This window comes from Eublepharis macularius, chromosome 5, assembly GCF_028583425.1.
Source record: "Eublepharis macularius isolate TG4126 chromosome 5, MPM_Emac_v1.0, whole genome shotgun sequence".
Taxonomy (NCBI): domain Eukaryota; kingdom Metazoa; phylum Chordata; class Lepidosauria; order Squamata; family Eublepharidae; genus Eublepharis; species Eublepharis macularius.
The window spans coordinates 58,962,371-58,974,552 of record NC_072794.1 but is presented as its reverse complement, the minus strand read 5'-3'; the positions used below and the strand labels follow the sequence as shown (position 1 = coordinate 58,974,552).

The following is a 12,182-nucleotide window of genomic DNA, read 5'->3' as shown; positions in this document are numbered from 1 at the left end:
TTAGAGGAATACAAGCACTCTTTCAAGGATGCTTGTCTGCCATTAGTAACCTTTTCATTGAAGAAAACCTGCTAAGTTCCCAAATAACCATGAATAACCATGTTCGCAGAACACAGAAAATCACTATTTATTCCCTATGCTGACTTACAAGGCATTTAATCTGTAAATATGAATGTGCTTGCTATAATCACGCAATTTTACAAAATTGAAATTAATGGGTCTGTGTCCCTACCTACCCATGCAACTGTCTCTCTCTCTCACTGTCTCTCTCCTGATGAGCAAAAGCTATTTAAGCAGTTGAAGTTCACATTAATACTATCTGAACTTCTAATGTATCTTACATAGTTATCTGAAGTGTCCACTTCTTCATTTGGACAACTCAAATACTTCCCATGTTGGTTGGTTGTTTCTGTCCCTGGATGATCTTTCTTAAAACTTGAATCACAAGATTTAATAACTGAGTACAGTTTTTCTGCTTCCCCTGGAGTAAGAAACTGCATGACTCTCAATTCCTAAAAGTATCAATATAACATCAGCTAATTAACAAATACCTCTACCATGTATAGTTTCAGAACTACACACAATTAATAACATTATCAAAACAGCTTTTAAATTGCATAAAATTATTTATAAGATTCCTGCAAGAACCAGACACCACAGAAAGCATATATCAAAGAATGATTAAATTCTATATGGTACTTTTTAAGACATACTGAACAAGATCCAAACTAACTAAACCACTAGTTTGTGAGCCAAAGGGACTTCAGACATGATTTTCTAACAGTGGCTGCACCCCCTCCCAACCCTGACCAATATTTAATGACAATTTACTACTGAAATAGAGGATAGTTTCAGAAGTAGTTCATGTCATGACATAGAGCAGAATAGAGATGTAAACTTCCCAGAAATTCAGAAGCCATGGAAAGCACCTGGTTGTTTTCTAGGGGAAAACTCCCAAATCTTTGGGGGGAATGATGAAATATATGCAATACTTAACCTTCCTATCAAACCTAAACCTATATTAAGGCTTCAACAACATAAAATGCATCACGTAATGTTTAGACACCAAAGGAGAGAGAATCACGGAAAAACAATACAAGCAACAAGCTCACAGAGCACCGTGATCGACTAACTAGGACCTACAAAAAATCAAACAAGTGAATCTAGTCTCAAGATATATGTACTGAAATACAATTCAAAGGTCCAAATAAACACTGGTAATGTACAAGGCAAAATGCTCAAAAACAACAGTAGCTGCCAATTAGCGCTTCTAGGCACAAGGGTCAACAAGAAATTCACCGTAAAGTGCAAATTGCAGAAGGTAATGAATCACTGTTATACAAATTTTAATATTTTAAAGTGACCGTGCCTAGAGCAGCAAAACATTTATGAACCAATCAAAAGGAGATGTTCATCAAAAACAGTCTTCATTGCAAGGAAAGTCCCATTGAATGGAAGCTGAAGAAATCCATCAAGAAATCCATCAAGAAGTAACTGCGACAGATGGGACTTTCCTTGCAATGAAGACTGTTTTTGATGAACATCTCCTTTTGATTGGTTCATAAATGTTTTGCTGCTCTAGGCACGGTCACTTTAAAATATTATTAAAATTTGTATAACGGTTATTCATTACCTTCTGCAATTTGCACTTTACGGTGAATTTCTTGTTGACCCTTGTGCCTAGAAGCGCTAATTTCCTCAACCAAGTCTCTCAGTGGTGCTGGCAGTCTCTGATATAAAGTCAATACGTAAAATATTTATCAATCATGCTACACCCTGAGGACCTCCGCCAACAGGCGGGAGCGGTGAGAGTTCCAAACAACGAGCGGAGAGAGATGAAGAAGCTCCCAACGGAGAGAGAGAGAGGCTGGACGTTGTGATGTCACAAGGTGGAGTGCAGAGAAGAATGGAGGACCCCCAAGGCCCCCCCCCGGCCCTACAAGCAACCGGTAAACTCAGCTTGTTTCATGCATGCACTTCCTCAGGGGACAGTGCACAAACCACTACAATATGTTTTTCTCTGACTCTCATAGAAGCAAAAAAAATTTCATGCATACATTTCAGTGCACAGACAGGAACGTAGCATGATTGATAAATATTTTACGTATTGACTTTATATCAGAGACTGCCAGCACCACTGAGAGACTTGGTTGAAGAAATACGGTTTCGCATGTACATATTGTTGTATTACCTTGTTGTATGAATTGATTCATTTATTTGTTGACTGTTATTACTTTCATTGCTTATGAAAATGGACTAAACTACACATTCCATGATTCTTAAATTTATATTTATTGAATTATTTAGTTGTCACAGTTCCTTGCTGGTGTCAGCTCTTGGTGCTTTTGTTGATTCAGGGACTGCCTCTTGTATATTATGGAAGCGCTAATTGGCAGCTACTGTTGTTTTTGAGCATTTTGCCTTGTACATTACCGGTGTTTATTTGGACCTTTGAATTGTATCTCAGTACGTATATTTTGAGACTAGATTCACTTGTTTGATTTTCTGTAGGTCCTAGTTAGTCGATCACGGTGCTCTGTGAGCTTGTTGCTTGTATCACTTAATGTTTAGTCAGCAGACAGACAGTATGATGAGTAGTCAGTGTGTTGGGTTAGGATATGGGAGACTTAAGTTCAAATCCCCATTCGGTCATGGAAGCTTGCTTGCAAGCAGATCAGGACGACATACATGGTTCTCCTATTTTATTCTCACAACAATACTGTGAAGAACTTTGGGTTGAGAGAGACTGGCTGGCCCAAGGTCATCTGATGAATTTCACAGCTCAGTAAGGGTTGAGGTCTCACTGACCACCAAACTACACTAGCTTACTTGATCTAGAAAATTGGATTTCAAATCCTTCTACTGCCACCCAAGGCCATAAATACAATAGATAGTTGATGCTAGCCTCAGTCCCGCCCCCACTGCTGTCACAATAGTACTATCAGCATATTTAAATATCAAACATGAAAACACTGAACAGTTAATCATGTATTATCAAACACATTATAGGATACTAATTGTTGCCAACATTATTCCCTTTAAACAACATATTGACAATATGTTGTATACATCCACAGTATAGATAAAATAGAAAAGAGTCCAGTAGCACCTTTAAGACTAACCAACTTTACTGTAGCATAAGGTTTTGAGAATCACTCTGTACTTTGGACAAACCAGCCAACCCGGACACAAATCTGACATTAAAAATGGCAATATCCAGAAACCAGTGGGAGAACACTTCAATCTATCAGGACATTCCATCAAGGACTTAAAGGTCACTGTAGTTCAACAGAAACCTTTCAAAAACAGAATCCAAGGGGAAGCTGCTGATTTGGAATTCATATGTAAATTTGACTCAATCAGGTTTGGATTGAATAGGGACTATAAATGGTTATCTCATTATCAGAAGTAACTTGTTCCATTATCAGAAACAAACTGATCCCATTATCAGAAGCTACTGATTGCATCTACTCCCCCCTCCCCTCTCCACCTATATATCTGACCAGTTTCTTCATACCCTCCATGCATCTGACGACGAGAACTGTGGTTCTCGAAAGCTTATGATACAATAAAGTTGATTAGTCTTAAAGGTGCTACTGGACTCTTTTCTATTTTGCTACTACAGACTAACATGGCTAACTCCTCTGGATCTATGACAGTATAGATAGGAATTATCTTCTAATGCTGTACATTGTCTTACAAAAAATCTTTCTGAGTATGTTTTAAAAAGCATTTTATGTATTCCAAAAGAGAAAATATTTCACAGGATTTGTTCCCCCCAATGTTTCCCTTCAATTTTTCAACTAGAAATTTTTTACGTATGTAATATTTTTCAATTTTTCAACTAGAAATTTTTTACGTACGTAATATGACATAATATTACTCAAACATAAAAAACTAAGCAGATCCAAATCACCATTTGCATAGAATACTTTGGAAGGAGGGGGACCAACAAAGTGAGATATTTTGGTAACAAAACTAAAAAAGCTTACCTCACAAATTATACAAGAAAGTATGACAATGAGCAGATTATTATTTCCATACAAAATCTGACAAAACCTTTTCCTCTTCTGAATGACAGACAGACATGTGGAAGGTCACCTCCCTACATTTTTGTCATAAAAACTCACTATATGCCAAATAGCTGCTTTATCATTAAACAGTAAATTTTAATTCAATGAATCAAATTGTTTAATAACATGAACACAATTACTTTCTTAATGTACTGTTGTTGAATTAATACATTACTACTCTACTAAAATGCTGTTCTTTGATTTACAAATATGGTGAAAAGCATTGAGAATACTGTAAATAAATGAAAAGTTAATGTATTTGTTTACTACATATAATTTATAACTCAATAGTTAATCTCAGATGGGTAACCTCCCTGTCTGTAGCAACAGAATAAAATAGGTGTCCAATAGCTCCTTAAAGACTAAATAATTTATTCAAATATAAGCTTTCATGAGTCAGAGCTCACTTAATCAGATGCACAGCTTGATAGATTTTTACTCCAATGCATCTGATTAAAGAAGCTCTGACTCACAAAAGCTAAAGCTGGAATAAACTTCATTAGTCCTTAAAGTGCCACTGGACTCCTCCTGATTTATATAAATGATTAAAGTTGTATGTCTTGGTTCAATAATACAAGAGTTAGATCATACATTACAAACTTCATAATGCACAATTATCCCGAGCAAAATTTGCACCATCAGTCACTAGCAACAGTACCTCAGCTATCACCCCAAGCTATATTTTAAACTAAACTCCAATCAAGGTTTCATTTCTAAGGCAGCTATCTGGTCCAGTGAAACACAATCGTTATAAACAATTTGAAAATCAGCAAGATGCAAGGGGAGAAGTCTGCCATCAGCCACCAGTGTGTGAGCATCACTTGGCTTTTGTTTAAGATATTTTATTTTGAATCATCACAGCATACAAATTACAGGATATTACCTTATTGTATCTCATTTTAGAACACCCCAGCTGAAAAAAACAATTGCCAGAACTCTATTGTCATACATCCCTAATAATATGCCTTTAATTATTTTGAATAAATAGAAATTGCATTGGGGGGGGGGTTGGTGTCAGCCAAACACTGGCTTCCAAAATGGCTTTAAGAAGAATGGTGTAGTACAGAGGAAACTACACTAAGAATCATCTATTAATTACTAAGCATATATGTTGGAAGGCTAAGCTTCTGAAACCTCTAACCTAGACTTTCTACCTTCAAGATTCACGTGGCGGCTGCCATTTACTTGTTTGTAAGGGGGAAAGCACACTGCAGAAACTCACAGCACTTTTACCTCTGAAAGGGCTGAGGGGGCTTTGCACTGAAAATAAGGTTGATAATTGAATCCTGTTTCAGATCAAATCCTGAAGAATGACAGCCCACTATGCAAAAAAAAAATGTTTCAGCATAATATTGCAACTGGCTCTAGTGAACATCTGGAGTCAGATCCAAGCACCTTTAACAGGTAAGAGTGCTGCAGAGCAGCTAGTTGTTACTGCCTCTCTCATTCCACTGGTATGATGCTTGGATTCTCTGATCATCTCTCAAGACACTGGATGGTTCATTCCTATTTAATTGGAGCAAAGAGGCTTAGCCCCATTTGTAGTGTCAAGGACAGGGCTAAGGTTTAAAAGTATTTTTATCCCCTCCATCTGTAAACGAGCTCAGGACAATTCTCCCCTCACTGTTTATCTTTATTAGGTATGTTAACTTAGAAGAAAGTGAATGGTTCAAGGTCACCAGTGAGCATAATAAAAGAATGGAAAGCAGGTCTCCCCAACCCCCGTCAGAAAATGGGATGTACTAAAACGAATACCTTGGGCACATGCAGTGAGCTGTTTCTAAAATAAGAACTCCTGGAGCTCACACATCCCCAGAAGCCCTTTTATTCTAATATCAGATCTCGAGAAGAGAGAGGAAATGTCTTTATGGCTGCTTACTACAAAAGAACTTTGCACATGCTTAAAGCCACCCCATTCATTATTCTTCAGACTCCAGCATCGCAGCCGGATGTTGAAAACAAATTCTGTGATTGAACCCATACGTGCGTGTTGTGCAGGGAGTACTGAGCACTCCCAAACAGTTCTGGGACTTCGGGGGCTTGTTTTCCAAAACGAAATAAAAGTGGTTGTAGGCAGGTCTGAGGAACAACACCATCGCTGGTTCCAGAAATTGAGCACTGCCCGACTCCCCCACCCCACCTCCACGCTCGCTCCCATCCAGCGACTAGTTTCTCTCCCCTCAGAAAACCACTTCCAGCCACCTTTCCAAAGAGACAATTAGCAACGTTACCCCGCTTTCCTCCATTTCCGCCCTTCTGTCAGCTCCCGCGACAACGGGCGGGAAAGCGCCTTTCTAACGCGAAAATGCCCTGCCTGGCAATACCAGAAGCCAACGTCTGGATCCTCTCAGCACCCGGTTTTCCTTTACTGAGCGTGCTCGCTTCTTCCTTGAGCATGCTCAGTAGGAACAACTGAAGCCCTTCTTTGCCCTTACTTGGCGTTCATTTAGAATGGATTTTCCCTTTCTATGAAAAAGAAGCATCCTCTTTTAAAAAAGGGAACTAAGGATTGTACGTGATCAAACATTAGATAGTGAGAACACATAGGAAAAACAGTAATTCCAGGGGTGGGGGGAAATCAACAAATTATGAACCTAGAAGGACAGAGCATGCTCAGAAGTTCCCGGTGTGGCTGCTGTCTCTATCATCGACTTCACTTTCCGTCAGAAATCAGACGCTTGGTGGCCTCATTGCGAGACAAAATACATCCGTTCTGAGCATTCTAGGAAGCCGGTGAATATACAATGAACTTGGTTCTGTCATCTCTGGCTCAAAGGAGCAACTGATCCTATCACATGCTGACTGGACATAACCTTATTTGTGCTTTTTCTTCTGAACCATCATGGCTGATGAATATATAATAAAAGACTGCAGTATTGAATTAGATGGTATCCTAGAAATATCACAGAGACCATCAAATCTAACACTAAACACAGTAGTTGCTTCTTCTAGCCCTTCTATCAGTTTGTGTAATCGCAACCAAGATGCATGCTACCATTTCCTTCTCATCCCACAGATAAAGGAGCATTTTTGTCAATAGATTGGTTATCTGGATTTAAAGGAGTTCTTTTATCTTGGACAACATTGTGCTTATGAATTCATAACCTTCTGCCATTCTTAGTAAGTGCAAAGATGAGCAACCGAAATAAGCAAAGAAAGGGATCAGTTGTTAGATGACTTGATTTAACATAAGGACTTTTTATTGTGAGGGGAGGCAACAGAGGGCCACCCTGATAGAGACTTAATATCATTACGATATACTGCAAGTAAATGAATAGAACTTACTCTCTTAAGCACTAGCAGCGCAATCCTATGAAGAGTTATTCTAGTCTAAGGCCATTGATTTCAGTGGGCTTAGACTGGAGTAACTGCATAGGATTTCATGCACTGTAAAGCTAATGATACCAGCAGGCCACAAGTTCAGAGAAACTAAGGAGGTGCTTCTTCACATGCAATGTTATTAACTTTGTAATGGGCACTGCCATTATTTTGTTTTAAAAGATTATATAATTTAGTGAAGAGTGAAGACAATTGGAAATTAAACCTCCATGTTCAGCAAAAATCTAGTTGTGATTACCAAAGAGGTATCTCACTTATGAGTTGCTTTGGAATATCCACTGTCTCCACTATAGATGCAGACATGTAAAACACCTGGAACAAAAACAATAATCATCAAATAAGGAAGGAACTTGAGTTACTGGCAACAGGCACGGAATTGTGCGCCTACTTCGCAAGAACGGTGTAAGTTACTGTTGATTCAACTACACCATAGGAGCATTTGAACCAAGGTTGCATATCATTTTGCTCAATAGACTAGTAGTACAAGCTGGCTTTACTATTTTAATTCATCAATATTTACTGTATAATATTTAAATTTAATTTATATTGAATGGGTTGTGGAAGTGCTGTTTCTTTAAATACTGACTAAACACTTTTTGATATGTAGCAGGGTCCAGTACTTTATCTGACTGTGAATGACAGCATTCAATCTCTGTATAGGAAACTGTACTGTAAACCACAGCTTAGAAAGCCTCAGTATCTGTGTAGTCAGAACTATGTGCTGTCCCTTTAACAATTGGCACTCATGGGAATTGTAGTCCCCCCCCTCCAATATAGAAGTTTATTGTGGGCTTCCTGTGAAGGTGTTAAAAGTTGATGGTCCTCTTCCTCCCTTTGTTCGGATCTTACCTCCTCAAGCAAGGATACAACAGCTATCATGAATTTATTGCTAGTCTACAAATAAATCTGGACTAATAAAGATGTATGTTGCTTCTGATTGAACCATGTGTCGTTCACTGGCTCTAACTGTAAGTAAGGATTCCTTTAAGATCTGGGTTGAAAGGGGCAGTGCGTTAGAGATTTCTGGAAGCCAGCATCTTTCCCAGCTGCTTCCAGAATAGTAAATTCATGGCATGTCTTGCTCCTTCAAAGATCACAATAGTGAATTCATAGCTACAGCATGTTTTGCTCCTTCAAAGATCAAAAGTTACACGTGTGCATGTCTGCATGAAGATGGGAAAGAGCAAAATCTTAGCTCTCTCTCCTCCTGGCTGCATAAGGCTTCTCCTTTGATGTATTGTCGAAGGCTTTCACGGCCGGAGAACGATGGCTGTTGTGGGTTTTCCGGGCTGTATTGCCGTGGTCTTGGCATTGTAGTTCCTGACGTTTCGCCAGCAGCTGTGGCTGGCATCTTCAGAGGTGTAGCACCAAAAGACAGAGATCTCTCAGTGTCACAGTGTGGAAAAGATGTAGGTCATTTGTATCTACTCAGGAGGGGTGGGGTTGAGCTGAGTCATCCTGTAAGAGTTTCCCAGGGTGTGGAATGCTAATGGCGGGAGGCTTCACTGTATCCTGAGGAGGTTCTTTTGCATATGGATTGGTACTTGATGTGCTAATCTTCTCTGCAGGGCTATTGTCGGGGATAGAATGTTTTGTTAGCCTGAAAAATCAGCAGTGGCTGAACATAGCCTAACGCAAACAGGGCACAGTATCTTATTCCAGGACACCAAAATACTGGACAACACTTCCAACTACTTTGTCAGACTGCACAGGGAAGCCATTGAAATTCACAAGCATAAGCAAAACTTCAACAGGAAAGAAGAAACCTTAAGAATGAACAGAGCATGGTTTCCAGTTCTGAAAAACACCAGGCTAACAAAACATTCTATGCTTGCACCACCACAACAGTGCAACTGCAACAGTGCCATCCTAGTGGTCTGAAGTAGTACTGCAGCTTCAAACTTTTTTTTTCCGCAATGGAAACTCCTGTGGGAAATCCGGCAGGTGAAAGGGATATCACTGATCCTGCCAACGCACCCACTATGCCCTCCAATGGCAATGATGAAGCTGAGTCCACACGTCCACCACAGAAAAGAACACTGACACTCAAGATGCGAGATTTGTTATCCGCCAAGAAAGAAGAAAGGCTAAAGGAGTCTGAAAAACATTGGATACAGATACAAGAGTATCTGGACAAACTGGATAAGGCGGCTGATGCGGACGATCTGCACGATTTTAGAAGACTTCTGGCTAGCGAGTTTGTGCACTGGAAGGCTCATATGGAACGTCTGCGTAGCATCTTGGATCAGCAGGACACAGATCAAGCATTGGCTGAACAGCGACACCTTCAAGAGGTGAATGACGCTCAGGAAAATCTCATTGATGACGCCATGTGCAATTTGGATAGGCGCATCGAGGAAGAGACTGCGAAACTTCTTGATTCCACCAGTGGTGAACCACGTTCGAAAGCCGGTTCTTCATGCAAGTCCAGCCATCCGTCCTCCCCAACTTCATCGTTCAAGCACAGTAAATCAGCCTCGGAACGCAGTAGCGGTTCTCATCGGTCTAACACCTCCTTGCTTGCCTTGGAGGTGGCCAAAGCAAAGGCAGAAGCTGCTGCGGCAACCAAGGGGGCTGAATTTGCCAAGAAGGAAGAAGAACTGATGAAGGAAGCTGCCAACAGGGAAGTTCAGCTACGGAAGGAAGCTGCCGACAGGGATGTTCAGCTACGGACACTCCGAAAGGAAGCAGAAGCAGCAGAGTTACGCACCAATGCGAAGGCCCTAGAGGATGGCCTCCGGGATTCGGATTCAGATCACAGCCTACCACAGCTGGAGGAGCTGGATCCAACCCTACGGGTACTGACCTATGTAGAAGAACAAAGAGCCTTCACAAAAGGCCTCGCCACACTAGTGCTTGACCCTACAGCTCCAGAGTTCAAACCAGCTGAGCCTACCCAGCCTATGCCTTCCATGCCGGCCCAGACCTTGCCTGTGCTTGTGGAGCCTCTGCAAACCCTGGATTCAGGCGTTCCGCCCCAGGCTCCAGCCGCTATTGCTGAGCCCCCGTTGCCTCAGCCATCTGCTCCTGGCAGCCCAGCCTTGCAGCCCACTGCTCCTGTTCTTATGCCTGTGTATGCACCTCGGTGGACAAAGCGGGACCTCACTGAAAGAGGCATGCAGAAGTTTTTAGACCACCCAGAGGACTACTTACTTTGGAAATCGAAGTTCTGTAATGCTACTAAAGACATGGGACTACGTGCAAATGAGGAACTCACACTTCTAGCTGCGTGGCTGGGACCTGAGCCTGCAGCCCAGGTGGACCGCATTCATGCAGCTAATGTTTCGGACCCCAAAACAGCCTTGCCGCAAGCGTGGGACCGGCTCAACAAATGTTATGGTGACTCATCGGAGCTTGAGACCTCACTCATGAGGCACCTGAATAAGTTTCCCAGGATACCCTACAATGAACCCTGTAAACTTTGGGACTTAGCCGATCTTCTTACTGAGTTGCAAGCTTCTAAGAAGAACCCAGCAATACCAGGGTTGGCTTGCCTCGATCAGTACTACACACAGAGGAGCATCACAGAGAAACTGTCACGCCCACTTCAAGATAAGTGGGGTGACATGGTGAGCTCCTACAAATGTGCACATCATGGAGCATACCCTCCTTTCTCGTACCTCGTGAGTTTCATCGCCTTGCTGACGGAGACACGTAATGATTCCCAATGCGGATATTACGCGCATCCCAATGAGCTTCGTGATGAGAAGACTCATTTTCGGGACATCAGGACTGTGTCTTCACGGGATACCAGGCACAAGCCTTCACGGGACTCCAGAGCCAAGACAACTGCTTCAGTGCTAAAGACAGGGGTCTCCATGACTCCAGCTGAAGCCACCGTAAGTAAACCTTCAACATCAAAGTTGCCAGCGCAGCCATCAGCACAGAAGTTGACAGCATGACCTACGTATTTCTGTCCACTCCACCTGGATTGACACTCTGTGAATAGGTGCTCACTTTTCAGAAAGCTGCCACTGACAGTGAGGAAGTTTATGATTTCAGAGCTCAAGATGTGTTCCCGTTGTTGCCAATCTCGAGAACATGCATCAACTGATTGCAAGACCCATATAAAATGCCACGAGTTCAGCAGTGACACACATTCGACTGCCATGCACACGGATGCCACGCCAACACAACCAGTTGTGCCTGACAACCCTGCCTCCCAAGGGGAGAAGCCTGTTTTGGCCCACTGCACTCAAGTGTGTGGCGTTGGGAGCAACAACCGGTCCTGCCATCAGATATGTCTCGCCAAAGTCTTTCCTGCTGGCCAACCTGAACAAGCCATCAAGATGTACATCATCCTAGATAGCCACAGTACCCAGTCCCTGGTCGACCCAATATTCTTTGAGCTCTTCAACATATCAGGGGATGAACTGCCATACACCCTCAGAACGTGCGCTGGGGTCCAGCGCACAGCGGGGAGGAGAGCCACCGGGTTCCAAATTGAATCTCTTGACGGCAGTATCCAGTTCTCTCTACCTCCAGTGTTGGAATGCAACACCATACCAGATGATCGCGACCAGATTCCAACACTTGACATAGGGCTCCACCATCCTCACCTACAATCAATAGCAGATCACCTTCCTGTCCTGGATCCAGATGCACAGATCTTGCTTCTGCTAGGGATAGATGCTACCGATCTGCTAGTTTGCCACGAGGTGATTGTTGGACTTCCTGGCACCCCACATGCCCAGAAGTACGACCTAGGATGGGTCATAGTGGGGAATGTGTGTGTAGATCGCTTACAGATGCCAAACCAGATGAGCGTCT

The 12,182-nt window shown here is 42.0% G+C and overlaps 1 protein-coding gene across 2 annotated transcripts in view; it reads right to left on the bottom strand.

The window, feature by feature from the left end:
- Positions 1-6,412, bottom strand: part of ODF2L (outer dense fiber of sperm tails 2 like) — a 44,171-nt gene extending 37,759 nt beyond the window's left edge. For both annotated transcript variants that reach the window (XM_054979221.1, XM_054979222.1), the window contains exon 1: positions 6,305-6,412. In XM_054979221.1, the coding sequence (XP_054835196.1) occupies positions 6,305-6,319 (15 nt within the window). In that variant the 5' untranslated portion in view covers positions 6,320-6,412. The remainder of the gene's footprint in view (positions 1-6,304) is intronic.
- Between the last annotated feature and the right edge of the window lie 5,770 nt (positions 6,413-12,182).